The 23891-nt window shown below is 40.1% G+C and overlaps 1 protein-coding gene across 1 annotated transcript in view; it reads left to right on the forward strand.

Annotated features, from left to right (window-relative positions):
* LOC131448607 (rho-related GTP-binding protein RhoN-like) overlaps positions 1 to 23891 on the forward strand; it is a 34538-nt gene that overhangs the window by 4647 nt on the left and 6000 nt on the right. Inside the window, exon 3 of the mRNA XM_058621212.1 lies at positions 20420 to 20529. Within this exon, the coding sequence (XP_058477195.1) occupies positions 20420 to 20529 (110 nt within the window). The remainder of the gene's footprint in view (positions 1 to 20419; positions 20530 to 23891) is intronic.

The raw sequence follows: 23891 nt of genomic DNA on the forward strand, positions 1-23891 counted from the left end.
TTTTGTTATCTTCATATTTATTGTGTCAAACTCAAAGTGGGAGCACAAATAACTCTGGATAGGCCAAATACAAAACTTGTTTTTTTTTAATATAATGAATTAATTGTCATACAGGGAATTAGTATTTCAAAAAAGGCTCTGACTGCCTGCGAGTCAAGAGATATCTGTGTGATAAATGAATCCCAACTTCATTTAAATGCACGTGTTGTTTGATAAAACGAAGTTAAAGGCTTTGGAAAAGATCAGTGTAAATCACCACCATGCATTCCTAGTGATTTATTTCAACGTGCCACACGGGCGCGTCTGCATTTTTCCAGTTATTTCAGAACCGCATGATTTAAACTCACACATATATATTGTTTTCTATCACCCAAACAACAAAAACAACGAAACGAAAGGTGAGGTGAATTCCCCGTGTGAGTAATTCTATGATTTTTCTTTACAATCACAGTCGTGAGTCGTGCACCGCCGTGACAACCAGACGTTTGAAAGATTTAACTGGAGACAGGTGATCCATATTTGACTTGTGCTGACTTCTTCCGGCTCTCCGCCTCAGCTGCTGAGAGCAGACGCGTACGTTTGCCTCGCAGTGTTCCTGCCAGCTATTCCCGGTGCGTCTCAGGAGACAGGTGCACACTTGCACCAACAACAGCTTTTAATCCATTTTCCTCTAGTACCTGCTTTTTTTATACTAATGACTCAGACAGGAGGAGGGGGGGGGAGGGGAGGGATTACACCTGGCCCTGGTTAATGTCTGGTCTCACCTACCATTTGTTGTTTCTTATGCAATCACAATGGTTATTATCATGTTTTGTCAGAACGTCGATACGTCTGCTGGTGCGTGCGTGTATTCACAGACATGTGCAGGCATGTGTAAGAGACAGTTGGGCAAATGTCTGCAAGCGTTCTGTGTATATGGCATGCCTCTGTGTGTGTGTGTGTGTGTGTGTGTGTGTGTGTGTAGTTTCTGCACTGGAGCCAAAAGCACTGAGCATGAAGTGAAGCAGCAGGACTGAGGGCAGTGACCGAAACTCAGACATCAAACAAGCATTACGAGGGAAATCTGTTGTGTCTTTATTGCCAAGTATCGGAACAGAGTTCGAAATGACTGTAGCGACAATCATAAAAACTGCTTTCCAGCTTATTATTTCCTAATAAAACCAATTCAGAAAGTCCTTTTAAAATGCAAACTCATTTAAAATCATAAGAAGTAGTCTATTAGGGATGAGCCGTATCCACGCTGATACCCAGTATCAGTGTCGTTTCCTGGGATCGTAGGGTGTTTTGGGTTCTTACCACTGAATTGGATATCTGTGAGAGAATTCGGCGCGGTTAATGAATCGTAAAAAATATGTAAATACTTCACGAAGCACAAGCTGGAGATGTGCATCGCCACTGTCTGCCGCGCTGCAGTCTGCACTGAGATATAAAGAAAATATAGATATATAAACTTACTGAATTATGTAGGATATTTAGGAGCGGAAAGTAAAATAACAAAGTACAGCATGTTTCCATGTATGAAAAACATATTTGACATAATGGCATATTAGTATAAAACATAAATGAACTTATTTTATATGAGCATACACACACACTATGTACTATGTGACCCTATAGGTGATATACAGTATATGGTAATGTCACTCTTCTTATATATCTTACATTTTCATAAGGGTACATTGTGTTTTTGAAAAGGTTAGGTTATGGCTTGGTGGTATAATGTCTTATCAACAGCTTGGTTTAACCCTTTATCACTTAAGCCTTAAAATGCTGCATAAAAGGGCCAGAAAATGTCCTTAGAGTAAAGTGCCTTTGTCCATTTTTCCAGAGAAATGTCAATATCTGGCATTTATTTACAATTCACTGCATGTTAAAATGGTGAATTAACAATTTAAAATGAAGAAAAACTAAAAGTTTTATTTGGAAAAGACACTGTAGTTGTACATGAACACCAGATTTTGCATGTGTTAAATTTGAACAGTATAAAACATATTTGAAATAATATTTGTTTGAGTTTTTGTCTCAATGGCCAAAAAATGGAAACTATGTACAGGCGTTTTTCCAACTCTCTCCTCTCTGGTGATGAAGACGCCGATTCACAGACTTCCTGCAATGGCACGGGTGAAATGACTGTAATGACCACGTATGGACATGCAAGTTCTCAGTTTTCAGAAACTGTAGGAATTTTTCGGAGAGCACAAACTATCGCGTAATTACGGTAACGCAAAGTGCCGTTGTGTCGTCTTCAATACGCTTGGTGTTAAAGTGTCAAAAACGGTCGAATCCAGTATCGGACTGATATTGCTATTGTAGATACTCAATTGTGCGATATCTGTATCGATATCAGACACAAAAAAGGTGGTATGGAGTCGTATTTGTGTAACTGCAGCAAAGATAAGTTTAGTTCAAGAGCAGAAAAAAACAAAACACAGGAAAACCACAGACCTGGCAACCCTGATGTACAGACCCACAGAGAGGAGCGAGTGTTGGGTGAAGTGCCAGGATGATCTTTACGGAAACAAACAGGGGATTTAATTAATCAGGCACTTGCTGTGTGACCAAACACTTGCCCCCTGTCTCCTTCATTCTTCATCTCCCCGCACCACCCACTGCCTCCTCAGCCTCCTGCCTCCTTCCCTCACATCCCAACATGCTCATCCTCAGACTCCCGCCTCGTAGGTTAAACTCTCGCCCTAGTTTCTCTCTCTGCCTGCCAAGCTAAATCCCTCCCTTTTCTCTTTTGTACAAATCTCTGTTTCCCCTCATTCTTCTCTCAATCCCTCTGCTGTCTGCATCTCTTTCCTGTTCTGTCTCTCATGCGACCGCCACTGAGATCAGAGCGATGTGAGTCAAGACGGGATTAAAAAATTCCTTCTTGGACTTTGGAAACGGCAGTTTGACAAATCAGCCTCTGTCAACGTTCACTGAGAAGCTGTTTTATCTCAACACTTAACAGGGACAGTTCATAGAGGAGTGGTTCAATGCGCTCTGTGGACGCGTATGCTCCCTGAAAACAAAGGAAAGACTCACGTTAAGTCTGTGACATCTTAAAGGTCTAGTGTGTAACATTCAGGAGGGTTTAGTAACATAACTCATTTGGCAGTTGTAGCATTAGAATAAACATTTCATATGTACTTCTCTCACTGTGAATAGCAAACTTACTGTGCAAATTAATCTAAAGAGCTCCGCCCATAATAATAATAATAACAACCCTGATGCATAAACCAGTTGTTGTTCAAGTTGTGCAAGTGTTTACATTCTCCCTGGTATGTAAAGACCGCTGTAGCTCCCTGATGCACTTATGGAAGGGGAGGAGTCATCTCTTTGTTGCAGTCTGCTCCCTGAGATGTCACTATTCCCACTGATCAATAACCTTGTTTAATCCCCTGTTTAAACTTTTCTTCTTTCCGTGACATTGTTTTATACGCGACACAAACACACAAACTAATGACGAGCAAAGCAGTTGTTTCGGTGTAACTGAATCAAGAGTCACTGAAGTGAAATACGGCCGAACGGGTTGTGATTCGGCTCACGATCGCCGGCTTTCAGCAGTGCTGTCGCTAAATACACCAGACTCCTCTGTTAAATATTGAGATTTGAGACGTTTTCTTTGCAAAATGTTGGAGATTAACGCATGTTTTCAGGATTTTTTAACTGATCTACAGTTCGGCATTGTCCGGTTCGATTCTTGTGTCGTGCATCGCACTCATGACTCTTCCAGTGACGACAGTCTCTGACCAACTAGTGGCCGGCAGTCACATCTTAGTATCAGCTCTGCTCGATTGGAACCTCATCAGAGCAGGTACTAAATAAAGCACCAGGTACCAGGTACTGTCACTAATGGAAAAGCAAAGTAAAAAGTAGAGTCGAGCCGAGTCTCGCTCGAACTGTATCGTGGAAAAGTGCCATCTGCGTGTAGACCAGCTTCCTGCTGCTGCTGCATGAAACCAAAGAGCACGATTAGACACCGCGCCACACCTGTGCCAGGTGGCTGCGTGAGTGGGCGAGAGGGCATGAGTGTTTCTTTGGCTATTATAATATTTGACTGTGCAAACAACACAGGGCCTCACAAGTAGACACCGCAGCTTTAACACAGGGCTCAGTTTGCCCCGATGACATCAAAAGATTTCCCAGACAGTGTTTTGTTTTTTGTTTTTAATGTCCTTATCACATATTGTACTACATATTTGAATCCAAAAGCCCATTTAGAATCATGACAATCTCGCTCATAACAACTTGACTTTTTCCTTTGCTGCAATATGTTACAGTCATTTCCTGTGCACTGACCCTGTGATGTCATCCACTCTGGGTAATTGTTGTTGATGAAATCACCATAAACCAAACACGCGACTGCCATCGTTAACGGTTATGATTACACAACATTTGCGGGGTTAAGAGTTGTTGCTCGGACTCACGGCCTTCACTGTGAGCCTCATATTTTCATTAATGTGTTCTCCTCTGCTCTCTTTAATTCCATCTAGTCTTTCTCAAATCCATTCTGGCTGCCAACCTCTCACCAGTCCATTTCTCTCAAGGTCAAGAGTCCCACTGTATTGGGACAGTGCCCTCTCAGCACTCTTGCTCTTGATTAGCTTACCCTGCGTTTTTTTTCTTTGTCTGTCTCCCCCTCTCTCTCTCCCTGCCCTTTATGTCTCTCCCTCACTTCTCACTCAATCTTTTTCTCATTTCTTCTGAAAAATCCCAGCACTCCTCTCCCCCTCAGTGCACCTTGGCAGCTCAGATATACCACAGCACAAATGGCTCACTCTAATCTCCCTTAAAGTGATAGTTCAGGTTTTATGAAGTGTGGCTGTATGAGATACTGACACATCGGCCAGAATCAGCCTGAGACACGGAGGCACACGCTCACGAGAGACGCGGAAGCCAGCAGGGACAAAACGGATTTCAGCCACTTAACACAAGGCTCAGTGAATGAAATCTACACCTGATTAAGTTGGTAATATCTGAAGATTGCCGCTCTAACTCGTGTTGGACAGCGAAGTTTGTGTCGTGTTGTAAACCGCTCACTTCCCCGCACCAAAGTAGTAGAAAATCAGTGATTTTAGGTCGTGCCACACAGGAGCTGTTTATTCACTGCTGCCCTGTTTAGTATGTTGCCATGTGCTGTTTTGTATCTTCACTGTTGTGAAATCCTTTGTTCAGATTTACATAAATGACACAAACTTACCAAAGAAGGCGCTCATGTGTCCCTGCGAGCTAAAAATGCTTGTTTTCTCCATGGACTTTGGTGCAGAATAAGGGTTCTCTCTTGGCCCGTCGTTCTACCAACATATCCAAAAAACTGATCTCCTTGCAGCGTGTGTCAGGCGTTTGTGGACGCCTTCATGACACTGGCTCTGTCAGGTCTCTAAAATCAACGGTGTGATTTTATTTTTCTCTACTATTGATTGCTCTCCGTGGCTGCGCTGAGTCAGAGCTGCTCCGACACGAGCCCAGAGGAGCCCGCTTTTCACAGAACCACAAGCATCTGCGCCGAGTAATTATCAACCAATTTGCCAGCGTGAGGCTCCAAAACGTCGGCGCCTGAATAAATATACAGACACCAGGGGTGACCTTTACATTGATGCTTACTTAATCACCTGGAGCTAATTATACATATGCTCTGACTGATTGCCCTTCTTTTAAGCAGCCAAGCTAATTCACACCATAGAGTGTATAAAGAGGTGGTATTACAAGCATTTGAGTGCAAAGTACATGACATCATAAAGGGATGGAGTGCATTTGTAAAGTACAGTCATTATAGAATAGGATAGGATAGAATAGAATAGAATAGAATAGAACTCTTGCCTTCAGGTAAAGCTGCAACTAACGATTATTTTCACAATTAATCGAGTAATCGTTTGTTCCCAAAAATATCAGAAAACGTTAAAAAAATGTTGATCGGTGTTTGTCAAACCTGGAAGTGATGATTCTTTTGTCCACAAAACCAAAATGATTCACTTTTAATGATTTCTTTGTTATATGGAGGAAAGAAATGAAGAAAATATTCACATTTAAGAAGCTAAAACAATCAAAAACAATCTTGATCGATTATCAAAATAGTTGATGGTTAATTTAGTAGCCGATGAATAATCGATGACTCGAGTAATTGTTTCAGCTCCACCTGCAGCGGCTCACCAGCACAAAACCACAGAAGGAGACGCACGCAGAAAGTCATAAAAACAACACCGTTAAAATAAAATAAGAGGTAGTCATAAAAACACGAGACAGAAATAAAAACAATAGTAAAAGACACGGGAAAGAGAAAGAGAGAACAAATAATAAAACTGACATAGACAGGGTTTAATTACATTAAAAAAACCTCTTCTTTACTGCATGGATTAAAAGCGTATAGTGGTCACTTTGTGAAGTTAAGAATACATATTGTACTTGGAATGAAGGATTTTTTTTTTCTATACATTTTTAGTTGCCAGGGGAACTCTGTAGCGCATCCCAGAGCTGTATGAGGGACGGGAGAGACATTTTAAGTCCCGTTTGTTTTCTAAAAAATCGAGACAAAGATTTCAGTAGGTTATTTCTAATGGGGCTCACATGTAGGTGGGTGTATTTAATATTTTCTTTATAGTTTTCAGTGATAGTTAATAGAAGCTGAACATGCGTAACATTCAGAATATACAAAGAAATAATAATTATATTGTTATATGAGTCTGGATATGCAAACACTGGGCAGTAATAGTGTATCCATAGGATGTGTTTTTATTATTGAGCTTAACGCCACGATATCTCAGCGCTGTGATTTTACCGTAGCGTGTTCACCAATTAGTGGAATAAAAACTGTTATTGTTTGTAAAAAATAATAAAAAAAAAAGAAAGTCTTTCTGCAGCACAAATCCACATTAAAACTTTAGTCATATAGCAAGTAATTAGACTGACTAATTAGCAACTTCTAAGACACATAACAGGCTTTGAAGTTTCATTTCCACTTATCTTTGTTGCACTCATTAAGAACCAGTTGCTGTGTAAGGAAATGAAGTTTTGGTTTTTTATTTCCCTCCGTGGCTGGCTGACGACGGTAAAGCAGGTTCCTGCCTGCAGGACACCACTGCCACAAAAAGACAGACAGACAGTCAGACAGACAGACAGACAGACTTAACATGCAGGCTTGTGAATGCGGCCCAACCTGCAGCATCGCACGGAACTCTGTTCTTCGGGGACTCTCGTTCACTGGCATGTGGCCTGATTTCTCTCTAACTCAACTTCCTTCAGGGTGCGACGAGTCAGTGAGAATATGTCCCGACATGTTTTTGGAACGCGCACACTCACTGTGACACGCGCTGCTTTTCCTGCCACACACTGGGCAGACATTGCTTGCACTGTTTTCCCTTTGATGACCCTGTTATAACCCTTCCTCCATCCATCCATCCATCCATCCGTCCATCCATCCGTCCGAGTTCACCAGAGTCTGTGGCTGAGATTGCCTTAAAAATACATCATTCATTTATGAGTGTCTGTGTTTGTGGATGCTGGCTTCATGACAGATATGAGCAGAGAAAGCATCTTGGTGCAGGGATCTTGTGCATCTGTATGAATGTGTGTGTGTGTGTGTGTGTGTGTGAGTAAGTGCTCTGGCAGAAAAATATAAATAGATATTAGAGAGACAAAGGGATATAGCGTCAAAGCTGGGGTTGAAGTGCTCCGAGGAGAAAGTGTGCTGACTAAGTGAGGAGTAAATGAGTGTCAGTAGGCTTTCATGGCGCGAGCCTGCGCTCCAGTCAGTCTCTACGCTCATCCTCTTCGGCTCGTGCAGCCCATTAGACGACCATTGAAAATCAATGGTCCAGATGCGTCTCCATCCTCGCACCCAAGGGACAGCGCGGCCTGTCTCTTAGCTGCTGCCGCATGTGGAGCTCAGCTGAGCCGTCTGTCCAGAAGAGACACAGAGTCTGGATGTGCCGTACACACACAGACGAGGCAACAGCCAACGTTCAGATGAGAGGCACAGACTTGTTTACTTGAAATTAAAATTCAGGGCCAGCAATTACTGGTGCCTAAGAATTTTCAACTCATTTAGCAATTACAGCTCCGCCAGAAAGTCCGAGAGTGTCTTAAGCTTTCTGCTTTTATTTTCCAAAAAAAAGTGGTTTCAGAGGTCTTTTTTTTAATTTACATTCTTGGTGGTTGCTTGTTTATTTGATTTCAGATTTTTTTGCATTCAATAAGAAGCCAAACCAGACCTCAACTCACACATATCAAGTATTATTTTACCCTTATGGCTTTAGTTTTAGATACATAAACAGCTATATGATATATATATATATATATATATATATATATATATATATATATATATAAAGAAAATTCATAGATTATAGTCTTGAAGTCTGGCATTTAGTGACCACTTGAAGCAATTGAAGTGTGCCTGACCAGCAGAGAGTGGAGATTGATAGTGTAGATCACAGAAATGTCGGCCATGACTTGATTTGTGCTAATTTTGAGTTCAAATACGCAGTCAAATTTATTACATTGTCAAATATTTGCATTTTGTGTGTTTTAAGTGTGGTCAGAGGTGTTCCAAGACACCCCAGGCAGGGTCTCGTGGGGCCCACCTTTAAATTAGACACCCCAAAATCAACCCATAGCTCATAAATGTGCTGTATTCATTATTAGTTTAGACTGTTAAGCTGTTGTTGGGGTTTGTTTAAGGAAGTTCTCAAAGATGTTCTGTGGTATAAAGCTGTTTTCCAACATGAACCTCAGAAAAAGACAGGAAAATTGCGTGGGGGCAAGTATACCACGGCCTTTGCGGTACTAAATGCAAACTGCCTGCTTTACCTCTGCAGGCCGTGGTGAGCAGGCTTCAGGCATGGGTTGAACTGCCCTGTCAAATTGTCCTGCTATGCCCCCTAATTAGAAAAAAACTATCACGACACAGCTTTACATACACAGTACAATGCACATAATAGCTTACGGTCCTAAAGGGCACTTGTAGTACGCCAGTAATGACACTTTTAGCGTGGCAGATTAGCTACCAGTTAAATCTCTTAATGCTCCCCAATCAATGCAGTCCAGCACTGGGCCTGAGTTAATTATGCCACTTTACTTTGTCCAGTTTAATTGTGCTGGAGTGCGCGCCGCTCGTTCCATTGCTCAGAAGTCCATATTCTGTTGCAGTTATTTATACAGAAATCATTTCTTCTCTGTATTTTCCCCCTCCATTCATAAATATTGTGCTCGACTGCCAAGAATGCAGATACAGTAAAAGTGATGTGTTTTCCTCCGCATTTACATTCTGGAGTTGTTGTCCCCCCCCCCCCGCTGGTAAATATTTTATTACACTTTAAATAATTCAAACGCAGAAAAACACATTTAAAAGTAAAACATCAGTGACATTAGATAGCCCAAGCGTCGTCATAACAGTGGTTTCACGCTCCAACACGGAGACGATTACATTTGGAAAAATACTCTCCGAACCACTACGCGACGAGACGATAAAGAAAGCAGTTAAAAGTGGAATAGAGAAATGGCCTGCATGACAAAAGACATGCAGGCGATGACAAAGAAAACCTTCTCCTGTTCAAGCTTTAATGATAAAAAGATAATAACTGACCATTTATCAGACCCAGTTTTGTGACAAGGTAATTATATTTTGTGGTGTAGTTCAGACACAAAAACACACCACAAAAAAGTGTCTCTCGACCGTCCACTTAAGACTCCCTCGATCCCCTTATCTATAATGCAGGATATGGCTTTGACCACATTATTCAACCCCCAACACATCAGCTGTCACTGAGAGAACACGACTGGTTACAACTGTGGTGACGATAATTCTACCAAACACTGTTATTTTGTGATTTTCCTCTTTTTAAACACACGGTGTGTTTATTTTTTTTTCCCCCTCCGCTTTTGTGTTTGAGAGATATTTTATCACAATGCTGAGGGTTTACTGGTCCCAGACTGACCTTGGGGTGAGGTCACCATGGGAACCAGATCAATAACAGACAGCTCGGAAAAAATCTACCGAATTGATAAATGATTGATTGTGCAACAGAATTCAGACGGAGCAGTTTTGAGTCATTCGTTGCCGTCATGTTTCAAATGTCTCGCTTTGAAGTCTGAACACTGTCACCCATTCACACGCATTCACACATTCATTATCCACCACACATCTATCATATTTGCACTGCTTTGTTTTCTAAAAACGGAAAAACTGACCCATTGTACTTTTTAAATAAAGCAAACGACGCAATCATAAACAACCTATTTGGTAACACTTTATATTACAGTAACATTAAAAGCCTTTATTGTCATTACAGGACATACAATAATGCTAAGGGTATGGTAATATTTAAAAAAAAAGGAGGAAATATAATGGAAATGCAATCTTAATTCCAGTAATAGTGTGGTAATAAGGAGATATTATGTTATTTCCAAAGTAATATCCAGGTAATAGCTTGATAATGACAATTACCACATGCTATATTGGTGTTAAACCATCACATGAAAAAGTGATAATAACAATATCATGAAATTGTAATTCCAACTTTCATTTATTTCCACTGGTATCACCAGGTTGTTACTTGGTGATTATTAAAGAAATAAGATGATTTCATTCCCATAATATTACTTCCCTATTACAATCATACTTGTACCAAGTGTTTGTGTGTAAAAACACATGTAGATTATATAACTGCATCTTACATTTACGTATTTTCCTGTGTTTGCCTTTGGAGCCTCCACTCAGCTGGTGGAGTGTTGTTGCAGCAGGACGTGAGTGTTTGAGTGTTTTGATCATAAGGGTTCATTCATTCATTCATTCATTCATTCATTCATTCCCTGCAAAGATTTGAGTCACAGTCATGGCTGCAACGCAGGCTGCACGCAACTCTACAGCATATCAAATCACAACAGGAGGCGGGAGGCTATATGTGAAGGGGAGATGCCCAGATGCCAGTCGCTTCCCTCCATCATTAATTTTAAGGGATCCTGCAGGATTACTGCTGCAGCAACTGTGCCCACTGAGTTAGAACTGAACTGTGCCAGGACATCACAGAGACTTTTTTCTTTTCTGTTTTTTCTTTTTTTTACAAAAATCCAGTCTGGTACTCTGTGAGTAATCCCTCAATGTATGACAAACTTTCAACACTTTTGGTCAGACTTATGAAATCAGAGTGAAGCAATGCAGGGAATTGTTAAAGAACATCATGTGAAGCTTCTCTTGGGAACACGAAAGGAAGAAGATCATGAAGAAACAATCATTTTACAGACAAACCGTATATATGCGTACAGATAGATAGATAGATAGATAGATAGATAGATAGATAGATAGATAGATAGATCGATGGCAAGATAGATAGAATGATTAGCTGCACACAGGCTGGTTTCTCCTCTTCTTGTTTAGACAGTTGTATTGTCCCCACATTTCACTCAGCAGCTGAGCGGTGCTAATGTTTCATCTCAGTCAGGGGCATTATTTATGGGTTCAGGTGGCGGATGCAAAATACATTAATCAGCGGCATTAAACTGTTCTGCCGATCCCGCTCTGGATGAATTTCAGGAAGTCAGAGCGGCATGAAAGTGGTAAAAAAAAGAAGAAGAAAAAAGAAGGGCATAATCGGGACAAAGAGGATTTTAATATTAATGGGCATTGCTGAGCAGTGATGGAGCTTGGCAGACAAAAAATGCCAAAGGAGAGGATTAATAAAGATTTTCTGTTTAAACATCTCAAGGTGTGTGTGTGTGTGTGTGTGTGTGTCATCAGAATCAGCACTGTGGGAGAGATGACGTGGAGTCTGACTGTCTCTCACTTCACAACTTTGAGCTCAACTCACTAAAAATATTTTCCATAATACAACAGTGGATGTTTAATAAGAAGACATCTCTATAGATCTATAGAGATATCTATAAGGGATATATGTATATATACATATATACATATATATATATATATATACATATATACATATATATAGGTCGTGAAGAAAACACCAGGGATTAGAGACTTAAAGACTCCATGTGTTTTCCTTTAACTAGGCAATTTGTGTGTGAATTAAGACGCGGCTGCAAGGATTTATTGAATGTTCAATAATTCAGTCATTAAAGTTCTGGGAGTTTTCAGCTTCTAAAATGTGAATATTTTCTGGTTTTCGTTGCTTCATATAAAACAAAAATAATTAAAACGGATTCATTTTGAACATCAGAGCACAAGTCCTCGCTTCCCGGGCTCTCGACTGTTTCTTTTATTTATTCATTTATTTATTTTTAATTTGGCATCTGTGCAGAGCAACACCTGGAACAACACTTAGGCCCTTTTAGTTTTTCTTTTAATTGCGTGCTTCAATATCAAAGGTCTAGTTATAGTTTTAATTTGGTAGAAATCTAAGATGCAATAATTATAATTGAGTATGACTGTATGAATTGTTGTTTTTCTTAATTTAAAAAAGACTTTTATATTCATAACATCTTTTGAGTTTTGATGCTAACTGACAGCGACAAAGGTTCTTCAACACACTTGGAGTAGAAGAGTGAAGGGAGTTTAATGCAGCTGCAACATGTACCTTAAAAATAAACGTTACACACGGTACAAAAACTCCTGAAGCACCACGTTTTTTGAGCCGCAGTATTCACTTCCGTCAATGCATTTGTGAGTGCTACCTGTTTGTGTTGAGCCCTAGTCCAACCGGTCTGCTTACAGTAAGTTGTGCAACGTTTCTGCTGTTTCCTTCTGTCTTGACAGAAAATGAATCACTTATAATAGTTTGAATGGAATGTAAAAAAAATGCACCAGATAATGTCACTAGCAAGAAATGCAAAGTAGGAGCAGTGCTGCAGCCCTGTGGTGATTTAAAAAGATCACCCCCTCCCCCCCCGTGGATTTATATCACGTCAAAGTGTGTTGATCGTTTTGGCTTCATGTGTTGTTTTTCTGTGCGAGACCTGGCGTGACCTTTGCACGAGTCCTCTAAGGACAAACACGCAACACAGACACCGGTTTAAAGTGCAACACAAGTGGATCACGTCAGACTTTAAAAGGACACAGACACTACACCCTCTCCAAATTTCGCGAGCGTCGAACATCAAAAGCACGACAACCCCATGTGGCGTCACAGCACGCCGCCGTTGTTTCCCAGACTGCTGTGCATCACAGTTTTGTGCCAACTGTTGTACAGCTGCCTGCAGAGATCCCCCCCCCCCCCCCCCCCCCCCAAAAAAAAAACTGCTGAGTGCCAAACAGAAAAGATGTAATTCTAGGCTATACATGATTGGTGGTACAAATACAAATGAAAACAAGCTGTGAACATGGTAAATGACAGGATTATTGTTCTGCGGTGTGGATAAATACGTTCAGCAGCCCAGCAGTTGCTCTTACATGAGCCCGTGTTTGTTCAGAGGGTTTTAGGCAGAGACAGATGGACTGAAGTTTTTTTGTTCTGCTCGTGGCAGCAGGAATTCTCCCCAGAGGGGCATCGCACTACAGGTCCCAGAGAGGGACAAAAAAAAGCTCTCAGATCAATACACATTAGCTGCTGCTCAAGTGCTGAACATGATTAGTTGACATCATGGAGTCTTGAGGATCAAAGTTGATGTATGTGTGTAGTTTTATTTGCATCTTTCTTTACATGTGATGGTTTTAAATGAAGAAATATTACAAATACTAATCACTATTAATCAATGTAAGGACTTGTTTTTTCAGCATTAGAGGGAGTTAGGTTTTGCTTTTTTAATTCCCCACATTTGAAGTATATTTTTAATCCTGCAACTGACAACTGTTTGTCACATTGTCAAAAGGGGATTGTCAGAGTATAATGGTGATCGGAAACACAACACCGTCTGAGATCATATTGATCCCCTATAAGCCTCGCTTTTACCGTGTTACTCTCTTACCCTCCGGGAAGGGGATTTGGCTGAAAAACGGCAAATTGATTTACGATACAGAGGAACTGTGGTATTCGGTTTTCAAAACACTGCAGAGGGAAGCGCTGGTTTAGTCGCTGCACACACAGTGATGCTTATCGTGAGGCAACACAACACTGAGTAAAAGCACCTGTGTCTTTCACTGCGTCTTTTTTAGGACAATGACCAAACAGGAAGCATCGGGCATACGAACGTTGTGAAATACATTTTCTGTAATGGTCTCAAATTACCTTTCCTCCCCACAGTCCAAAAACATGCAGATTTGGGGATTAGGTGGATGGGACATTCTAAATTGACCATGAGTGTGAGTGGGAATGGTTGTTTGTCTCCGTGTGGCCCTGTGATGGACTGGCAAACCATCCAGGGTGTCCTCCGCCTGTCGCTCTATGTCAGCTGAAACTGGCACAGCTCCCCCGCGACCCTCATGTGGAGGATACAGCGGTAGAAGATAGATAGATTGATGGATGGATGGCCTCAAATTAAAGATCACTGTTTTCACTGTCATTCCTTCTCTTCCAGAATTAGAAAATAGGATCAGTGTCATTCTCACATCTGTGCAGTAAATATTATAAGGAGCTATTGTTATGGTTCTTTTTGTGTGTCTTCTATGTATATATATATATACATAGATATGTTTATATATATATATACATAGAATGTATATATATATACATATATACATATATGTATATATATATATATATATATATATATATATATGTATATATATGAATGTAATCTGTGTTTGGGATGTCTCAGAGACTCGGTATCGTCTCATCTGCTGCAGTTTGCATTTATTTGCAGCAAGTGCCACAATAGTAACACTGATCACAGTGTGATTTTCTTTTTTTTTTTAATGGTTAAAACTTGTTTCATGTCACTGCGGCATGAGTAGAGCTTCACGCAAGCTTTGGTGGTCTTCCTTCTTTTTCTCTCTCTCTATTTTTCTTCTTGCAAACATTCATTGTCAGTATGTATTTGAATAAAGAGCATAATCATGTGTGTTCACGGTCGACATTTTAATGGCAGGTGTGAACAGTTGTACTTAAGCCTTTTCCATGTTCCCCAGAATGGCAGAGGACAGATGTAAATACCAGGTTTGAACAGGGCCGTTGTTATTTTCTTACCTACAGAGAGAGAGAGAGAGAGAGAGTGTTTTTTTTTACGTGGAATAATTTACCTGTTCTTCTGCATTCAAAACACTTCAGAGAAAAGCTTTCTCTCTGCAGTTTGATTCCAGGCAGGTGTAATGAGCAGTGGGCTTTGAGTTGTCTTGCCTCCTGCAGCCAGCATCACAAGAGCAGTGAGTTTGAACCATAACAGGAAGGATACTTTGCCAGAAAACCGAGAACACTAAAAGGTTTTAAAGCACCACAGAGCTGAGGGAAAGTGCAGAGTCAGGAGATTATTCTCTGCGTGAGCAACCGCTTTCACATAAAAGTAGACATGATTTGGTATTGGTATGAAAATAGCGGCTTTAATCGCAGAGATGAAAGTGTGATTAATCTCGGGAAGAACATAAAGAAAGCAAATATGGCGATTTAAGCTTAGCTTCTGTATCAGAGAAGTGCTTCTTAAGTCCAAACAACCGCCGGAATGTCAGGGTGGCTGATGATGACACAAACCAAGAGACAGCTTCATTTACAATTAGTGTTTTATTCAAAGCTGGCGACGGCAGGCATGTGTTTGTGGATCCACTGAGCAGAGGACAGGGAGGAGGAGGAGGAGAAGTACAGAGGGACCGAAATCTTAGGAGGGTGCGATGTTTGTTTATTGTGGCAGGGAAACATAAGACTGTACAGAGGACCACTTGGCAGAGTAGTAAACAACTATAAGGCATTTCTGAGGAAAGACTAGGAACTGACTCAATACTCTAGGGAGAAGCAATCACCTACACTTCCCAGGCACACGGCTAAATAAACAGCTTGTTTTTTTTGTTTGTGTGTTTATGGGCACGGAGACTAAGATGAAGCAGTCTGAAGGCAGGTGGTGTTTCTCAAAGTCAGGGATCCTTCCTTATCCTGTAGAGTCTCATTCTACACAGACAAGGAAAGACTCTTTCTTCATTCTGGGAACACAAATGGAAAAGGACAGCAAATGTGCGTCATTACAGCATCGAGAAATGGCCTGGAAAATCATGCGTATACAAAAGGAAAATGACATATTATATCCCACAAATTTAAACGTCTGCAACATTTGCCATAATATTTACACTTAGAATAAATATTGTTTTTGTAACCTGAATCCTCAACAGATTTTTGTATTTTTTGGCGCATCTATTACCACAAGGTGGCAGCAGCAACAGCAAGCAATTAGTGGACTGAAATTTACTAGGTTTCTTGAATGCATCTTCTAGTTGCTGCTCTAAGCTCTTAACGCTGTGGACCTCACCAAAGTGATAAAATTTACCACGGTCATTGAATGCATCTTGTTAAGGTGCTCCTCTTTGCTCAACACGCTCTGAGACCTGCATTACTCTCACTGGCTCTCATGTGCTGGAGTTCATTGTTATTTGTTTTTAAAAAAAATCATATCTTATATAAGTCATAATCTTGTCTGATGAAATGTTATTTATAATCTCTAAAAGGTTTTGCTGGAGCACCAACATTTACTGAACACTAACAAGTATATGACAAATAAACATTTGTACATTTAAAACCAACATGAGGTTTGTTTCCTTGACATATGCATCAGTTGCAGAGAGGAATCAGCACCTCGGACAGCTCTTGCAAATCAGCTTATAAAAAGAAACATCCATGCATCAGCCTGTAGCAGCCATGTTGTCTGCATTTGTCGCTTTTAACAGGGAAAATTAGATTTCCACTTCCATTATTTCCTGCTTGAAAACATAGGAAGTAGCTTTTAAAATTTACATCAAAGCAGAATGGCGTTTCATGTTTTTATTCTTGTACTCTTGCCTTGTTGTTTTTGTTTCTCGCCTCGGGTAGTTTGGATTATCCTGAAAAGAACTGAACCACTCAAATTCAATACTAGTTGTTTTTCTTTCCAGCTGTAAGAAAATACATGTACAACAACAACAACAACAAAAAACAAAACTTTAGATTCAGTTGCAGAACCTTCAAATACTTACTCATAACTATTTTCTATTTCTGTTCAAACTGTGTAAATCCTATCTCATGAAAGAGGCTATGAGATGTGGTTGAACACACATTTAAAAAAATAAAACCTGATTTCCAAGCTCCAATAAAGGCAGTAAACCTGTGGTACATAACTTTACCATTGCATTCAAAAACAGTGTGGATTAAGTATATCAGTTCCACACAACTCTCTCTGTGTTTCTCACGACAGTGGCATTTAGATCATGAGTCACCTGGTGACATTGCCATGGTGCACACAGGACGTGACTTGTGGTATTTTGATTTTTTTGATTTTTGTGAACACACACAAGCAAGTCACCAGATGGGATGAACCAACAACCCTCTGGTTCCAAATCCAATTCCTTCCCTCTTGGCCATGGGCTATTTAAAGACATGCAAAGGCAACAACAACAACAGTCCCTAGTAAAGTGAGGTTGGAGTATGACTGAAAATGCAAAGAAGTGACTCTCGATGAGCTCTTAAAATGCCGGCACTGCAACTTTAATGTGACACATCACATCACAACACCAGCTCTGATGAAAATGAGCCGGATTGGCATTTTGCTTCTGCTGCGTCTGCATCTGCTCAGGACACAAAAGTTCTCTGTTCCTTCTTCATTAACATTAATAACAAAACATGGATTAGTGTGATGCTCATGTGCAGGTGGAGCCTGTAAATGTGAGAATTACAAACACCTCGTGTCTAATGTGGTTTTGTTACTGTACAAATGCATCATTTGTCACGTGAGGGTTCTTGCATCGTCGGCACGAGTGCTAATGATAGCAGCTGACCAAAAGACATTACTCTGCAGGCCTGTAACCTACATACGTACGCATGTAGTCCACGCGCAAAAGTGCTTATCGAGCAGCTCCGCAAAAGACTTGTTTTACAGCGTCCCGTTCTACGTTTGCACGGCTGAGACTATAACCTCTTATGGTTTCCATACTATTTCCATTATGCTCAACATTGGCTGAAAATAAATTATTTAAAGGAGAAGAAAGAACACTTTGAGGCACTCATTCCTTACAGAGAAAAGACTTTGTTTGATGCCGATGTGAAGCTGAGGGTAAACGGCTGTAGCCTTTTGTCAGACACTTTTTTAAACCGCAGAATCTTACATGTGCAAACACTTTTAGTTTGAAACTCTGGGCCATATTTTTTGTGGCTCTGTGTTTGCACACAAATGTAAATGGGAAGTTTTCAGAATTATTTTTAAATTTAGTAGCTTAAAAGTCATTTTGTTCTCCACTTTTGTCCACTCATAATTGTTTTTGTTGTTTTTTTTTTGCTTTAACTGAAACAGCATACAACAAATACCATTTTTCTTTCTGGATAAATGAGAGAGTTGCATCAGGAAGAGCATTATTATCTGCCAAATCAAAAATGCGGAGGGAGAAGCAGAAAAGAGGAAAGAAAATCAATCTTGTGAATCACTAACTGAAATATAATAACTGTGAGTGAGAGTGCAAGAACCTTCACCTTCATATATATTATAAACTGTGTTGTACAGTATAATTGACAAGTGACCTTTTACTGTCAATTCTTAGGTTCACCTGCAAAATGACTGTATTTTTGAAATGCAGTTACTGTACAGTTTATAGCACAGTATAGATCTACTGTACAGTATTCATCTCAGTTGATGTTACCGCAATTCTAAATGTTTTTCATTTTAACTCTTCTGTGCCACAGGTAATGGTAATTTGCCGTGGGAATAATACACAACTCCTTATATGGACATCCTGGGGGATGCATGTTTATAGGTCACATATTCAGGCTTTAAAAAATGCGTTTTGTTTTGTTGAGTCAAAGTTATGATTCATTTTAAATCACATTTTTTAGCAGTGATATAAAGTAGCAATAATTGTGCAGAAGTCACAAAAATAGAGCGTTTTTCTTTACTTTTTGTTCATAAAAAAACGAGTCAAGTGAACTTTGAACCGTGACGCATTTCCAAATTTCACAAATTCATTTTGAACATTTTGAGTCATTAATTTTTTGGTTTGTGGACAAAACGTCAAGACATTTGAGAACTTCATCATTTCCAGGTTTAGGAAACACAAATCTTTCACAAATTTAATGGGCAAACAGCTAATCGATCGATCGAGAAAATAATGGACAGATGAATTGATTATGAAAATAATCCTCAGTTGCAGCCTTACAGTTAACAGTGGTGGGCACTGATGTGATTATTTAAAGAAAGATACACAAACAGCCTTATATCATTCATTTGTTACTGTTTGCTCAGGTGTGTTTATATAGTTTTCAGATTGCCTAGGTTGTGCTGAAAAAAGGATGTAAGACACTCTATATTGCAAATATATATATATATAGCCTCTGTATATACTGCACATTTTAACATAGTAATAGAAAAAAGCAGGCAAAATGCTCTGAGTTCTAAGGTTTAATGAGGTTATGTTTGACAAGAGGATCGTTCATACTCTGGTTTCATATCTAACGTCGGGCCATATGGCAGCGTTTATGTTAATATTCATTTATGACATATTATAAAATGAGGTTTTAAAAAAACAAACAAAAAAACTTTGACTTGTTTTGAAGTCACACTGAGTCATTTCTCAGGTCTGTGTAATCCAGATTCTAAATTGTTCTAGGATTTAATTTGGTGGATCAAAAGTGAGGACACATCTATATTCATGAGTGCATTTAAAATGATGGATAAATCCCTAATAAATTCATAAACGTGTATACAGCTGTGAGTCGCTGCAAATGTTTTTGTTTTTTTATGTTTCATGGAAGAATAGGCATTTTTGAGACATCTGCAGCATTTATTTCCCTCAAAGCGAAGTAGTAGTGTCCGTATGTTATACTTAAATACTTGAATTATTTAAAACGATTAAAAGATTGTGGGTTGTTATGTGTGGCGGGTTTAGTCGCGTTCTACGGGTACGTATGGGAATTTTCTTTGCAACCTTTTGTGTTTTTGTTGAGTTGCCAAAGCTTTGTGTTTGCTGGAAAAAGCGCGTATAGGGGCTGGAGACAATGAGCGACGTGGAGAAGTGAATGCTGTCCCCCACCCAAAATGGAATGTGTCCCCTTGCCCAGGTCACAATGCTGAATTCAGCCGGGGCCCCCGGGGGAAAAAAAAACACATGCCATTCTGAAATACCAGGTGACACTCTGTGTGAGCCATTCATTATATCACTGTCACACGTCTGCTGCTTTATTCAGGACCGTCCAGAGTTTGCGGACGAGGTCCCTGTGTTCGTTTCCACGGCGCTGAATCACACCCACGCGCTGTCGCTCGCTGAGTGGCTCGGTTCATCATAATTATATTTAATCACTAGTCATTATTGCCAAAGCTTCTCTTTAATGACGCACTGTGAAATAAAAAAAAAAGTTAACTCTTCTGCAAGGAAACTATAAATAACATATAATGCACCTGGAGAAGCTGCTCATACCTGTGTGTGTGTGTGTGTGTGTTTCACCCGCAGGTTCATCCTACTATGACAACGTGCGGCCGTTAGCTTATCCTGACGCAGACGCCGTTCTCCTCTGCTTCGACATCAGCCGCCCGGAGACACTGGACAGCGTGCTGAAAAAGGTCAGTGTCACGTTAACAGAAGTGTGGACGTGTCTCTTTTTTACTGAGATGGGCTCAAGGAATTGAGCCTCAAAATTGTAACCGGAGGGTCGCCGGTTCAAATCCCGGGACAATCCTGTGACAAATCAATCCCTGAGCAAGGCATTCGCTCCGAGGTCACAGAAAAGTGCTTCCCACTGCTCTTGCACCCGGCTTGTGTGTGTGTAATGCAGAGGTCACAATTGCTATCACTAATCGCTGTGTGTGTAAAAATGAACTAATAATAATTTAAAGATCCCCTTCCATCTTTTATCACAGTGTTTTTAGATAGTGTTTTCTCATATTTCTAATATGATATCCATTTTTCTTCTCGGTTCGAAATGTGAAGTGATTTCTTCACAGCATAACTACAAGACATAATATAGGAACAACATCCTCTATTCTGTGTAAACTGCAGCCTTCAGTTAGCATCAAAACAAAATAATTATTTTATTTTGTCCATATTGGGCTTTTTGCTGTGCAATAACCGCTTTGAAAACCTGACTTGTAAAAGTGCAAATGGAGCCTCTTTCATTTCCTCCCTGCACCTGCACCTCTAGATACATAGATTACAGGGATGTAAAACAGTTGCAACTGGGAGTTGGAAGCTTTAAGATCATATTTCTACACTAAAAGAGAAAGCAGAATCAACTTTCATGGAAAATAAAAGAAAAAGACTCATAAAGAGTCTTAAAACATCTGTGTTTGTCGCGTTTGCTTCAGCGACAGCATGTCCAGCAAAGGTTACGTAGTGCTGCTTTAAGGACTTTAAGAACGAGAGGAAAGACTGAACATTTAAATTCTGTAACTATAGCTCTTATACGTGGGTCAGGTTGTACAGTTCAGTTTACTTAAAACACAGTATGCTTTTTAACTACTATTCTCTTTAGGCACTGGTTAATCCTAATTATTGCCACCACTGACATCGTGAGAGTGGTGAACATCAAGCGCGCTGGAGCGTTTTTCAGTCCACACACACACACACACACACACATTCCTCCCGCCATCGCCGTCAGTCATTAAGGACACGATCAATGCAGAAAGAGAGAAAAAGAAAAACACTCGTCCATTATGGCGGGCGAATTCTCACAGCTTCAGCTTCATGGGGTCCACTTGAGAACTCACTTGAACTCTGACCCTCTGAATGGCCTTAAACCCACCGACGTGACAATGCGTGTGCAGGATTCCAGAGTGACATGTTGACGGCATCGCTTTATTCACACTTTTCAGTCAAATTCATTTTCTAAAGTCTTGTTTCCATTTATTTTGAAGTGCACTTTTTAAACTGCAACCTTCCACTCCCAAAATGACACCCTCGTAGCACATAACACACTCTCCCTGATGCCACCGCATCCTCTTTTCTTTCTCAGCGTCGCTAAACCCACGTAAATACTGCTTCAGTCCTCACCACTTTGTTTGCTTCAGTCTAATCTGTCTTCAAAGGCTCACTCACATCTCCCACGTTAGGCCGTCTGCACCTCCCTCTCTAATCTACGATAACCCGAGCTGCGATGTTACCCCAGTCGCCGTAAACGCTCCGACACTCTTCCTTTTTTCCCCCTTTCTCACGCCTCTCCGACTCGCAGTCTGCCAACACTGCACCATCGCCACCTCGCTCTCATCTTTCCCTCTGTTTCTGTTCTCACCCCTGATTGAATTCTCTTATCATCTGTGTGTGTGTGTGTGTGTGTGTGTGTGATGAGGTAATTTCCACATGGAACACAAACAGCTCTGAGGTTCGTAAGGACGTGTGTGTTATTGTAATCGCAGGTTTGCAGGTGCACTATCTGACGGTGAAGGCGCGTTGACCCATCCAAGATTGTTCCTTTATCGTTTAAAACAACGTTTTTAGTAAAATATCTTAAAAAATGACCAGGCTAATGTTACATATTTTAACACTCTTTGAATCCGTAGAAATCCATAAGTTCTAGTCAAGATAAGGAAGGGACCATTTCATTGTGTTGGCCTTTTAATGACGTCCTTCGTTTTTACCGTCTCTGGAATTGGACATGACCATGAACGCTTTTAGAGAACTCAAGAGGACTGAACTTAATGAGCGACAGAACAGGCAACAATGTGTCCAAGGTGCACACACTCGACCGCTCTACATACTCCGTTACCACTCCACTGTGTATGACTCAGCATGACTACCTTTAAGAAAATGAGCAACCATATTTGTGTACGACCATATACGGAAGCCGTAAACTCCAGGGAGTGAGGAAGGAAACGTTTTGTTTGTTTTTGATCAAGACTTCTCGTTCCCAAGATTCCGTGCTGCTTGAAATTGACTTTTCCGTTAACTTAACATCTGAAATAGACAACTTTTAGGCTTAAATACCCATTAAGTGACACTCAGGTGGGTTCACTGGCAGTATACGACTCAAAAGTGTGTTTACATCAGTTTAAAAGCCTTTTACGTAACTCTTGTACTGCCGTGTTTTAAAAGCAGCCTCCATGTGTGTTACTGAATTAACAAAAACAATAACTAGTGAATGGATTGTTAGTATATTAATAATAGTATACACAAATTCATGAGACCATGAATTTTGAAATTCAGAATTCAGAATGGATTTCTGCTGTTGGCAAAAGCAGATTAAAATGGTTAAATTGTTCAATCAAAGCCCATTGTGTTATCGATGAATGTGACTGTTGGGTAAGTACCTGGAGGGACGTGTTAGATAAGAAGATGAGGACTCGACTAGACTTCTTTCCCTAAGCGCATCAGGAAATACGGTCACCTACGTTTATCAGAAAGGATGTTGTTCTTCAAAATTCCAAACACACTCTATGACTGGTTTTGTGCTGCTGCAGAAACAGCCTGGTTCTTTTTATGAGTTGTCAATTTCTGCCAATAAACCTTCCTAAATGTTACACAATGGATTGTATTCTATTTTTATAGGTCCACATACAGAAACTATTCAAGTCCTTCCTCGGATAATAACACAAATTGATAGAAAAACACATTACCACTATTATTTGAAACAAAAATGACAACCATCCAAGTACAAGATACAAAGAACAACATAATGGTAACACAGACTAATACCTAAGAACTAAGAAGACACATAGAGAATATATCAAATGAATAGAATTGGCTTTCTTTTCTTCCAACAAACATCTAAGTGAGAATGTCAGTTTTTCCATCTTTAAAATGTCATAAATAGGAACCACGTTTTACTGATGGCTTTCTTGCCTGCTACACTTAAAACTCAGAATAAATATCTATTATCTGAATAAATGTCTACTTTCAGGTTAAAAAAATAAAAAAAACCTCCCGAACAGCTTCATGGACCGAAAATCAAATGTATTTTTAAACTGAATTGCCAGCTGAAGTTTTTAAAGCC

The sequence above is a fragment of the Solea solea genome, chromosome 21, assembly GCF_958295425.1.
Source record: "Solea solea chromosome 21, fSolSol10.1, whole genome shotgun sequence".
Taxonomy (NCBI): domain Eukaryota; kingdom Metazoa; phylum Chordata; class Actinopteri; order Pleuronectiformes; family Soleidae; genus Solea; species Solea solea.